Here is a 13,671-nt window from a genome sequence, read left to right as displayed (position 1 = left end):
TTTTTCATACAAATAGGCTACCTATAAAACCAAGTAGTTATATTTTTACCATGGTATTGAGGTACCATTGTGTGGTTTTAACTGTGTTTATCATGATTTAAAATGTATGCTTGCTACTATGGGAGACCAATGCTTAATTAAAAAAACTGGGTCAGAATAGATTCAACCGTATAAAACTGAGGTTGTTACAATTTTTACAGATGTTACTGATTGATAATGAACAAAAATTTACCTCTATATCCTCAAGCTACTATCGTGCATTTCTAAGAGACAAAAAAGTGATATTACTATTATTATTATTATTATTATTATCATTATCATTATGAGACATTATCAGAGTTATATTGATTTGAAACAATATAACTCATTAGAACATGCAGAAATTAATTTTTCTATTTATATATTTATTTTGTTAAGGAAAATTAATGGTCTGGCTTCTACAACTTCCACTTTGGAGCAAAAATCTGACTTAAACTGGAAAGAAATAAAGATTTGACATTTATCGTGATCATTATCGATATCGACTGATATGAAAAAAATTATTAATTTTTTTTGCCCATATCGCCCAGCCCTGGGATGAATCATGTTCATGTTGTACATAGATACATTCAGATAAATCAATACTTGAATGATGGGTTTTCCTACTTTTGGACGGCAGTGTATATAATCACATGACAAAAATCGAATACAGTCTGCTACATTAAAGGGTTAGTTTACCCAAAAATGAAAATTCTGTCATTAATTCCTCACCTTAAGGTCGTTCCAACCCTGTAAGACCTTCGTTCATCTTTTGAACACAAATTAAGATATTTTTGATGAAATCCGAGAGCTTTCTGACCCTGCATAGACAGCAATACAATTACTACATTCAAGGCCCAGAAAGATAGTAAAGACATTGTTAAAATAGTCCATGTGACATCGGTGGTTCAGTCTTAATTTTACCTAATTTTTGTTTTCTTTGCACACAAAAAGTATTCTCATAGCTTCATAAAATGTCACATGGAGATGGATTTTAACAATGTCCTTACTATCTTTCTGGGCCTTGAATGTGTCAGTTGCGTTGCTGTCTATGCAGGGTCAGAAAGCTCTCGGATTTCATCAAAAATATCTTCATTTGTGTTCCGAAGATGAACGAAGATCTTACGGGTTTGGAATGACATAAGGGTGAATAAGTAATGACAGAATTGTCATTTATCTTACCCACTGACATATCTTACCCCGCTCTCCTCTACATGTGTATAATTGCGATATTGTCAAGAGTTAAACTGAGGCAGACTATAAACTTGACATTTAGCGGGAAGAACAGTTCCACACTCTTTAACCCTTAGGTCTTGTTGCTAGGCAACAGCTGGGAGATTACAGAAGGAATGTCCTGGAATGCTTCTCTAGAAAAGGGGAAGGGTGTGCCGAATAAAATAGAATGTTTACTTGCAAAGGGGAGATCCTTTAGCTTCAGTCTGGCTGCTGTGACACAACTGTCCCCGCCTTCTCCTTTATGTAACTATGCATACATTCCTGTGGCTGGAATGTCAGTGCGTGCCTGACTGTGGTTTCTTCCTTCACCTCTACCCTTGTATTTATGTTTACCTGGCCTGTCGAGTCCAGCCAGGTATTCAGAAGACTAAAATGTACACTAGATGTAAATCTGTGAAATAGATGCATTTAGTGAAACAGACTGCAGCTAAATCACAGACCGCAACAGTTGCCACTGGGTTATCAGCCTTATAAATAATTTGTCAAACAATACATATTTAATAGTCTGGTCAATAATGAATGCTGGATCCCAGTGATTAAAGCCTGAAGGCCTATAATGTTTTTTGTGTGAGTGTGAGGGTGCGTGTGTGTTTATCTGATTGTTGTTTCTTTATGGTTGTCAAGCCAGTTTTGTTTGACAGTAAATTTTACAGTTCATTATGTTTAAAATTATGCTGTAATGTAGGCAAGATAGATATTTTTTATGGTCCTGAAAATATATGTAGTTACGCTTTACAGTAAGTTGCCATTAGCTAATGTTAGTTAATGCATTCACTAACTCTGACTATGAGCAATACACTTGTTACAGTATGTATTAATATTTGAAGTTGTATAAAAATACAACTGTTTATTGTTAGTTTGTATCAGCTGAAGTCTATTAAAAATATAGAGAGATGAAGATCTTTCAATTTTTATATTGTTAAAATTAATTAAGATGCTTTAAGTATTTTTCATTGTTAGTTCATGTTAACTAATGTACAGTGGGTACGGAAAGTATTCAGACCCCCTTAAATTTTTCACTCTTTGTTATATTGCAGCCATTTGCTAAAATCATTTAAGTTCATTTTTTTTCCTCATTAATGTACACACAGCACCCCATATTGACAGAAAAACACAGAATTGTTGACATTTTTGCAGATTTATTAGAAAAGATAAACTGAAATATCACATGGTCCTAAGTATTCAGACGCTTTGCTCAGTATTTAGTAGAAGCATCCTTTTGATCTAATACAGCCATGAGTCTTTTTGGGAAAGATGCAACAAGTTTTTCACACCTGGATTTGGGGATCCTCTGCCATTCCTCCTTGCAGATCCTCTCCAGTTCTGTCAGGTTGGATGGTAAACGTTGGTGGACAGCCATTTTTAGGTCTCTCCAGAGATGCTCAATTGGGTTTAAGTCAGGGCTCTGGCTGGGCCATTCAAGAACAGTCACGGAGTTGTTGTGAAGCCACTCCTTCGTTATTTTAGCTGTGTGCTTAGGGTCATTGTCTTGTTGGAAGGTAAACCTTTGGCCCAGTCTGAGGTCCTGAGCACTCTGGAGAAGGTTTTAGTCCAGGATATCCCTGTACTTGGCCGCGTTCATCTTTCCCTCAATTGCAACCAGTCGTCCTGTCTCTGCAGCTGAAAAACACCCCCACAGCATGATGCTGCCACCACCATGCTTCACTGTTGGGACTGTATTGGACAGGTGATGAGCAGTGCCTGGTTTTCTCCACACATACCGCTTAGAGTTAAGGCCAAAAAGTTCTATCTTGGTCTCATCAGACCAGAGAATCTTATTTCTCACCATCTTGGAGTCCTTCAGGTGTTTTTTAGCAAACTCCATGCAGGCTTTCATGTGTCTTGCACTGAGGAGAGGCTTCCGTCGGGCCACTCTGCCATAAAGCCCCGACTGGTGGAGGGCTGCAGTGATGGTTGACTTTCTACAACTTTCTCCCATCTCCCGACTGCATCTCTGGAGCTCAGCCACAGTGATCTTTGGGTTCTTCTTTACCTCTCTCACCAAGGCTCTTCTCCCCCGATAGCTCAGTTTGGCTGGACGGCCAGCTCTAGGAAGGGTTCTGGTCGTCCCAAACGTCTTCCATTTAAGGATTATGGAGGCCACTGTGCTCTTAGGAACCTTAAGTGCAGCAGAATTTTTTTTTGTAACCTTGGCCAGATCTGTGCCTTGCCACAATTCTGTCTCTGAGCTCTTCAGGCAGTTCCTTTGACCTCATGATTCTCCTTTGCTCTGACATGCACTGTGAGCTGTAAGGTCTTATATAGACAGGTGTGTGGCTTTCCTAATCAAGTCCAGTCAGTATAATCAAACACAGCTGGACTCAAATGAAGGTGCAGAACCATCTCAAGGATGATCAGAAGAAATGGACAGCATCTGAGTTCAGTATATGAGTGTCACAGCAAAGGGTCTGAATACTTAGGACCATGTGATATTTCAGTTTTTCTTTTTTAATAAATCTGCAAAAATGTCAACAATTCTGTGTTTTTCTGTCAATATGGGGTGCTGTGTGTACATTAATGAGGAAAAAAAATGAACTTAAATGATTTTAGCAAATGGCTGCAATATAACAAAGAGCGAAAAATTTAAGGGGGTCTGAATACTTTCCGTACCCACTGTAGTTAACTAATGGTAACAAATAAATCCTTATTGTAAATTTACCAAATTTATTTTTATATTTTATTTTATGTATTTATTTTTGGAGGTGAAATATGACTGAGCATGTTCTTGACAGGTAAAGTCAAGTAGTCAACCATCAAACTATTCAAAGAGTCTGATCTGTAAGTCTTTAACACATTTCTCCCAAAAAAATATCTACAAGTTAGAGTCCTTGTACGTATGATTTGTAGACTTGTTGACAAGTGTATTTTGATTTACTACACTGTCAGATTTGTTTACTTCTCTTTAACTGCGTAAAACAGATGAAAATAAAACTGTCAGTGCAAAGGCAAAATACACTTGTTTTAAAGATATGCTAAATATCTTAGGCAGCGTTGTTTCTCACATACAATTATCTTGCTTCAAGGATTTTGAGATATTTTAACCATACAAATAAGACAAAAATACATGTTTAGACCAGGGGTTTTGGAGTGTTCAGTTTTCATTGTTTAGTGCTGATCAGGGCTTAGCTGGCAAATGATCATTAGCGGTTTATGATTATAGGCTTTGCTTGCCACACTGTTAGACCGATTATAAAAAAAGAGCAGATTACACAAAAAAGCCTCAATCATTATTTTTATCCCTTCCCATTTTTTTTTTTAAAGGAAACAAGATACTGCTTTGAATATTTTGAACAAGACCATTATCTATTAAAGCATTATTAACTGTTTGAAAATGTTTATATCATAAATATAAATTCTTTTTGATGCCCATACATTTACATTCATTTGACAGACATATTGAAGGGATTTACAGTGACTTAACTGTATACATTTATCATTATGTGCATTATTTGACTGTGCTTTCTGATTTGTTTAAAACATGTTTAAAAATGTTCTGTAGAAATCAGCACAGAAAATGTGTGAAAAGTTCAACTGCAAAAGGCCTGCATGAACTCCATGGATTCCCCAATTTAGCAGTGTTATTTAGCAATGTGGACTCTTTTAGCATGTGATGTGTGTTCATAGTTTGACCTAATGCTAGTTTAACACTGTATATATAGATTAAAGTGTAAATGTCACCTTTTTTTTCACCCCTACCGGAAACTCTGACAAATATGATCCTGTTTGGACTGACCAGAGAATGTTTAGAGAGTACTAGATTTTCAGAGGCACATTCTGTTATAACAGAATAGCTCTATATATAGAATATATAGCTCTCTCACTGTCATTTGAAGCATTCCTCCATCAGTAAAACAAAAAGGATACTTAAAGGGATAGTTCACACAAAAGTGAGAACTCCATGATATGACTTTCGTCTCTCAGACGAATACAATCTGAGTTATATTAAAATATGTCCTAGCTCTTCCAATTTAGCTCTTCTTTATAGTGCCAGTGAATGGGTGTTGAGATTTTGAAGTCCAATAAAGTATGTCCATTCATCATAAAAAGTACTCCACGTGGCTCTGGGGGGTTAATAAAGGCCTCCTGTAGTAAATCGACGCATTTGTGTAAGATAAATATCAATATTTAAATCTTTATTAACCATAATCTCTAGCTTCAGCTAACTGTTGTGCACGCTTCACCGGAGAGTGGCTTTCCAGCTATGACGTAGGATGTAGGCGTAGCATGAATATCCACTTCAAACTTAATATTTCTATAAGTATATTAATAGTAGAACTTAAAAATCAAGCAAAAATTAAAAATGTGCTTAAAGTACTAATATTAAACTGAAATCAAAACAAAAGCTAAATAGAACTATTTAATATAAAATTGAGTAAAAAAGTAGTAAAAGAAAAATTAAAACCCATTTAAAAAACTAACTACATCTCAAACTACTTAGATTTATCTCAGAGTTGTTAATCACTTTCACAGTTAATTGAAATAAAAAAAAAATTCATAAATATTTGCTTAAAGGAGAAGTTCACCTCCAGAACAAACATTTAGAGATGATGTACTCACCCTGTTGTCATCCAAGATGTTTATGCCTTTGTTTCTTCAGTCGATTATGCTTTTTTAAGGAAAACATTTCAGGAATTATCTCCATGTAGTGGACTTCTATGGTGTTTTGAACTTCCAAAATGCAGTTTAAATGCAGCTTCAAAGGACTCTAAATGATCCCAGTTGAGAACAAAGGGTCTTTTTCAGCAAAACATTTTCTAAAAAAAAAAAAAAAAAAAAAATTAATTATATACTTTTTAACCTCAAACTCAAACTCCCTTTACAAAAAAGGTAAAACAGCAATGTAGGACAATTTTGAAGTTGGAGGACAAAATGAGATGGGAGTTTTTCTACATACCCTAACTGTATTGACCCGGATTACACAGAGTACGCATGTACATCACAGAGCTAGACAAGACAAGAAATTGAGGTTAGAAGCTACACTGAAACTGCATTTTAGACGTTCAAACTCGCAGGCACCATTGTCTACTACATGGAGATTCCTGAAATGTTTTCCTCAAAAAACGTAATTTTGTTACAACTGAAGAAAGAAAGGCATGAACATCTTGGCTGACAACGGGGTGAGTACATTATCTGTAAATGTTTGTTCTGGAAGTTTTCTGGAAATTCTCCTTTAAAGTATATATATATATATATATATATATATATATATATATACATACCATATGTAAATGTTTAAACTATATACAATATGTAAATGTTTAAACTTAAAAATTAGACTGAACTAAAATAACTAAGCTGATCTATTAAAATTGCTAAAATAAAAAATAGTTTTAAAAATGAGCAAAAATTATGAACGTACTCAAAAAAATTACTCAAACCTAAAAATTCAAGTAAAAATGATAATGTAAAAATAAAGATCTTTTTTAGAACGCTAACAAATATTATAATAGTATATAAATAATACTAAAATAGCATTGAAAGAAGTATTTAGACACTGAGCTCCGCTTAAATGTGATTGAGTCTGAATGTGATTGCATTAGATCACAAATTATCTGACTACATGGTATCTATAAACAACTGCCACCGCATTAATCAGCACTAATGGAACAAGAAGTAACCACCGGTGTAGTTCATTGCATTTACTAACCATGAACCTGTTGCACTAACATCAGACAACTAAAACATTTTGTCTTCATTCTGAACAGCATAGTTTTATCATCACTGCCTAACAAACTTGTGTGCTCATTCTGTCTTTCTGTAAAACATTGTGCACCATGTTTTAATGAACTTCTCTTTTTCTCTCTACTTCAGTGTGCTGTTTCGTAGTCCACAAACGCTGCCATGAGTTTGTTACTTTCTCCTGCCCCGGGGCTGACAAGGGCCCTGCATCAGATGTAAGTAAAGCCTGCAAGTGCGCAAGGAAACTGTCATCCACCCCCTTTTCTGCCTTCTCTTGCGCCATCTTTTCTGATAGTGAAATGCACTTCCTGTTCAGTTAAAAGAAACTTCTTCCTGTGACTAAGCAGTAGACACACACTTGCACACTTATTCATGTATACACACTGCTTCGTGAGCAGTTTAAATATTTGTTCAGTGGTAACTGATTATATACTGTTTAATGAAGCCTAACACTAATGTTCCTCATGTGTTTGCTTGCACTATATATTCACATGCAAACAGGCAGAGACATCAGTTTTCTCTTCTCTAATCTCTATTTATAACCGCGCTTCCTCCCTATATGTGTAAAAGCAGGCGCACACGCTCACTTCCTGTGTTGTGCTTTGTTTCTCGTTGCAGTCAATTATGTTTGTTTTCCATGAATGTTACTGTACTTCACATGTGCCATCTCCATTGTGTGATGTTGATGTGTAGGAATGCTTTGATTCTTGAACCTTTCACCATTCACTCCTTTACAAAAACTTGAACACAGAGAGGGTGCTAGACCATTAACGTGCTTTTGTTGAATTTGCACTTGCTAGAATTATTTAAAACAAAGGAAAAGCAACAATCAAAATCCTGCTTCTTTACATGGTTGCATTTTATTTATTTATTTATTTTTAAAAATAATAATCTTTGAAGTACTTTATTTCTTTGGGTCTCTACATTGGCGCCCCCTAGCTGTAGGAATTTATCATACCATTTCATATACAATTGCAGCATTCACTTGCAGCATTGTTTTGTGATTTCCTTACTGTATATCTCGCTATCAGTTGCAGTGCTTGCTTTTTCAGTTATGTGGGTGCTACTGACCTTTTGCTAAGTTCTGCCCTCCTTGGTTACTGTTTTACTGAGTTAAGTTTTACTGAGCTTCCTATAGAATCGAATGGGAGATTTATGTGAATTCTCAGTAAAATGTTCTTAGAAATTGAATGGACAGTATTTGAGCTTGAGGTGGAATAAATTGCAAAGCATTTTTATCTGCCTAAAATGTCTAAAACAATAAAAACACTTTCATTACTTGAAATAAATAAACGTTAAATGAAATAAAATATTTAAAAAAAACATTTCACTTCAGCTAGTTGTCAGTGCAACATTTCATTTAGTTTACCTTAATATACTAAAATAAACTAAATCTGAAATAAAAATAGAACCAAAAAAAGTTACCAAAAAATAACTAATACTTTGACTAAAATTCAAATGAAAATTGAAAATGTATTAAAAAAAACTAATTCAAAATATTAATAGAAACCAATATAGTGTATGTGTGTGTGTGTGTGTGTATATATATATATATATATATATATATATATATATATATATATATAGTATAGTGTGTGTATATATATAAACATTTCTAATTTATATAAATATTAGAACTTAAACTAAAACATACAAAAATTAAGTATTCAAAAGTACTAAAATTGAAAAAATATTAAAATAAAACTGAAATAGAAATAGAAATATTTAAAACAAAACCTAGTAAAAATTAAAAGTTTAAATTGTTTTGTAAAAAAAAGTCAGTGTTATTAACTTTCACACTGAAATAAAAAAATGCATAAATATTTACTTATATTTTTTAATTTACTTAGTATTTACATATGTTTACTTTACTTAGTATAAATATTAAATCTTAATAAATATATAAAGGTTAAACTCAAAAATTAGGCTTAAATCAAATAATTAAGTTGATGTATTAAAATGACTAAAATTAAAACTGAAATAAGAAAAATATAATTTTTTTTTAATGCACACATAATTAAATTACTTCTAAAAATTTAAGTAAAAACTGAAAAAGTAAAAATAAAGGTAACTTCAAAACATTAACAAATATTATAATCATAAATAATTTATAATTATAAATAATTCCAAAATAACTCTGAAATAAAAATGACTAAAAACAAAGAAATAAAAACTAATACAAATGACAGCAAGACAACAAAATTACTAAAACTTTAACTAAAGTTCAAATAAAAATGGAAAATATATATATAAAAGCTAATTTAAAATATTAATAAAAAACAGTAATGTATCTCAATGCTAAAATAATGCATTTTACTAGCTTTTGACCTAGTATTAAAAATAAATGTATATGTATGTTTTTTTAATGTATCATCTATTGATTCATTATTAATAATAATAAATATTTTATTTATAGATAAATCAATAGATAATAAAAAAAAATCACAATGTTTTTTCTTATAACTAAATATCATAAATGTCTTATAAATATCACAAAATAATGATAATATGTATTTCAAATATATATGCTATGTATTTCCGCTATCGCTTGCATTGTAGCTGCACCTGTATTTGCTTCTGGATTATTGTTATAACCTCTGCTTGTACTTTGCACCATGACAATAAAGTTGTATAAAATCTAATCCAAGGTTTAGTCATTTTGCTTTTGTTGTTAAGGTAGATTCTTATTTTGATAACAACCCGTGTGTTTTTGTATCACAGGACCCTCGAAGTAAGCATAAGTTCAAGGTACACACATACTCCAGCCCTACATTCTGTGACCACTGTGGATCTCTACTGTACGGGCTCATACACCAGGGCATGAAATGCGACAGTGAGTCTAAACCTGCACGCACACCCACACTGAATAATGAAAGCCTTTACACAGTGACCTCTACTGGTTCTGATCATGTGTTACATAATACACTGTTTGATCTACTCATCTGTTTGATCATTTGGAAATAATGCATGAAATGCAAATTTACCTTGTTTATGTTATGTAATGTAGGAGACTGCTTACGTAGATTTATGTTTAATAAATGAAAAGACAATAAAAATCTGAAAGCTTGTATTAATATTCCATATAATGAAAAAAACATACCAAAGCTTGGATTTTGTTTCTGAATCTTTCAGTTGTTTGAATCATTTTATGTGCAGGACATATGTATATATTTTAGCTAGTGTGGGTGTGATCTTGTATATGACAGTGGGTGTGTGAGTGTGTGTCCTAGTGTTTGCGGTGATTGTGTGGGCATTTCTTAGTAAGTAGTGAGTGAGAAACAAACGCTGCATGTGTAATGCTGTCAGTCTAATTCTGTGTGGTTTTCTGCAGCTTGTATGATGAATATTCATAAACGATGCGTGGAAAATGTTCCCAGCCTGTGTGGAACAGACCACACTGAGAGGAGAGGACGGCTGCATCTCAGTGCTAGTATCACAAATAATGTTCTCACCGTGACCGGTGAGTTCCCTCACATTCACACACACACACACACATTTTTATATATGATAGAAGGGACTTTCCACTGCCTCTTAAATTAATTCTTAAATTAAGTCAATTTAGTGGTTCAGAAAACCCTACAGTAACAACCACTCAGAACAACCTGGCAACTGTCTACAATACACTAGTAACCACATGGCACACATAGTAACCACCCACAAAATAGTACAGTAAATCGTGACAGTGAAGCCATTTATAATGTTACAAAAATTTTTTTCAAATAAATGCTGTTCTTTTGAGTTTTCTACTCTAAATAAAAATATCAACGTATCATGCTTTTCAACATAATAAGAAGAGCATCAAATCAGCATATTTGAATGATTTCTAACGGATCATGTGACATCATTGTAAAGGCGTAATGTAGTAATGGCTGCTGAAAGCTTCCCCATATCATCAAATGTATTAAAATAGGACGGGTGCTTTAAACATTTCTGTTGTATTTTGGATCAAATAAATGCAGTTTTGGTAAGAGACTTTTACATCAAAATAAAAGCACCATACCTATGATGGAATTGTGGAATCCAGTCATAAAAATGGGATTTACTGTTTAATGTGGAATGTGACGGAATTTGGGATGAATAAATCAAAAGAAGGTCAGTACAATTAAATCAAAACACGATATGGACTGATGTCTGTGAATATTATGCTGCAAAAAGAATATTTAAATATGAATCCTGCATGTTCTTTGTGTCTCTGTTAATGAATGACGCAGACGTGCTGTTTTGTTTACTTTGTTTTCAGCTTCAGTATATGAGTACATGAACACATAATCTCTAGAACTGCTCTGAAAATCATGAATCATTGTTTCTTTTGAGAGAAATTATTGTGGTATCATATACAAACAGAAACTGAAAGGTCTTCACAGCAACCCGTCAAAATAAAAGATCGGTTTAACTTGAAGAAACTGTGATAGAAATATATTACTCAATGTAATGATAATACAACTACTAATACAATTATTATTAAAACATTATTATTAAGAATTTTTCTTTTTTTGCCAGAATGTATTATCAGAAAAATGTAAATACGCAAATACAAAATGCAGTATTTCTGGTAATAAGTAAATAAATAAATTATTATTTTTATCAAGTAATTAGACACTTTTGATAACTAAAATGTAATGAAACCATTACAGTGAAATGTAGAAAATAAATTGTAAACATAGACTTTGGTAAAAATAAAACTAAATTTGAGAAAAAAACTAAAACTTATTTCATAGGGCCTTAAAATGTAATTTTTGTTAAATGTTTACTAAGTTGCAGTTCAGTTGTGTAAGTTTCATGATAACTAGACTTAGATGATAACTATAATGTTTTTTTTATATAAATATTTTTTAATTTAAGCATTAAGAAAAAAATTATACAGGAAATATGGAATTGGGAAAGAAATGAATGGAATTTGGGAAAATAGAGCCATACATACAAATTTTGAGCTGATTTTAGAGGAGTTTTTTTTTATTGTATTCAGATGTCCAGGCGAAGAAATCAGCTGGTCTAATCTAATTTAACTAAATGCAAACTTGTTCAGCTGAGGAAAAGCTTAAACTAATTTAGATGCTAAAAAACAAATTTTAGAATTAGGTATATTGATAATAAATAATTTGTCTTGATGAAAATCACTTCATTTAGATGTTACTACATTAATTACAGGACAAAACATTTTACAACCCCTGAAACTACAGTGTAGCTTTTTTTTAAGGTTACACTATCAGTGTGTGAATATTTAGCCCTGACATAGATAGATAAAGTTTTTATTGGTTTTAAAGAAATACACATCTAAAAATGCTCCGTGCACTGCATTTGAATGTGTCATTAGTGTTATTTTAATTGGTCGGTAGCTTTTTCATGCAAATGCTCTAATAATAATTTACTCACCGTTATGGACTTGAGCACAAAGACTGGAGTGCCTTTATTCAGAATCTAAAGAACACACAGCTGCGCTGGTTTTGAATATGTAACGTTATAAGCAAATGTAGTCAGTGTTCATTGTGCATGTTAGTGCCGTTGTGGGATATATAATATATCAGCAGGGCAGAAAACAAACTGCTTTTCTAGCTGAAACTTTCAGCTAAGCATGCAAATCAGTACAACAAGAGTATTGAATGGAAATGTTGGAATAATGGTGATGGTTGCATGTTTTGGGCTTAGCTAAAGAGGATTTCTGTGTTTTTGTGGGGCAAATTTAATTAAAAAATTAAAATTGTTTTCATGATAAAAAAAAAACACACATACACAGCTCAGCTACAAAGTGTTCTAAACGAGTCTATGTTTTTCTCAGCTCTTTTTGCCTCGGGCAGAAACTGCATCCTCTGGAAACATGAGATCAATCCACCAACGATCGCCCCAAATCCCATTCACACACACCCACGCACCAGCTCACCCTTCCATCAGCTCTCTACAGCTACATTTAGAGGGCTGAGTATATAGATAGACATTTCATACAATTCGCCGTTCGTTTATAGCAAACTTACAGATTCTTTAGACTGAATCTGCTGATGACATTGGTAAAATATAGTAACAGTCCAACAACCGCACATAGAAACAAACTTTGGCATCCACCTAGTGGACAAAAACCAAAGAACAAACACCAAAAATAATTTAAATAAAGCTGAACTAAATATTTTGTGAATTTGAACTTTGTTTTATTTCCAGTATTTGACAAGTCACGTTTTTTTAAGTTGTGGTAATTTTACATGATTTTTATTAGTTATTGCTGTTTTAAATATTTCAGTTTAGCTTGAATTTCTTTAAAACGTTTTACTTCAGTTATTTGCCAAGCCAATTTTTTTAAATTAAGTACATATAAATATAAATAGAATAGTATAATATGAAATTGGAGTACTTAAAAGAACAAAAGCTTTTAAAAATGACACACAAAATTACTAAAACGTAAAATTAAAACTGAAAATATAAAATAAAAGCTAAATCAATATATTGTCAATATTTCAATAGCATACACTACCAGTCAAAAGTTTTTTTATTTTTTTTTTTTTAAGAAGTCTATTCTGCTCACAAAACCTGCATTTATTTGATCCAAAGTACAGAAAAAACAGTAAAATTGTGAAATATTATTACTATTTAAAATAACTGTTTTCTGTTTGAGTATATTTTTAAATGTAATTTATTCCTGTGATCAAAGCTACATTTTCAGCATCATTACTCTAGTCTTCAATGTCGCGTGATCCTTCAGAAATCGTTCTAATATGCTGTTTTGCTGTTCAAGACATTTTTTTATTATTA

General features: G+C 32.6%; 1 protein-coding gene across 2 annotated transcripts in view; it reads left to right on the top strand.

Moving 5' to 3' along the window:
* Positions 1-13,671, top strand: part of prkcba (protein kinase C, beta a) — a 40,616-nt gene that overhangs the window by 10,538 nt on the left and 16,407 nt on the right. For both annotated transcript variants that reach the window (XM_051106496.1, XM_051106487.1), the window contains exons 3-5: positions 7,066-7,148; positions 9,655-9,766; positions 10,265-10,393. In XM_051106496.1, the coding sequence (XP_050962453.1) occupies positions 7,066-7,148; positions 9,655-9,766; positions 10,265-10,393 (324 nt within the window). The remainder of the gene's footprint in view (positions 1-7,065; positions 7,149-9,654; positions 9,767-10,264; positions 10,394-13,671) is intronic.

The sequence above is a fragment of the Labeo rohita genome, chromosome 1, assembly GCF_022985175.1.
Source record: "Labeo rohita strain BAU-BD-2019 chromosome 1, IGBB_LRoh.1.0, whole genome shotgun sequence".
Classification (NCBI taxonomy): domain Eukaryota; kingdom Metazoa; phylum Chordata; class Actinopteri; order Cypriniformes; family Cyprinidae; genus Labeo; species Labeo rohita.
Note: the sequence above shows the minus strand (reverse complement) of the source record. Positions and strands in the feature narration are given on the sequence as shown.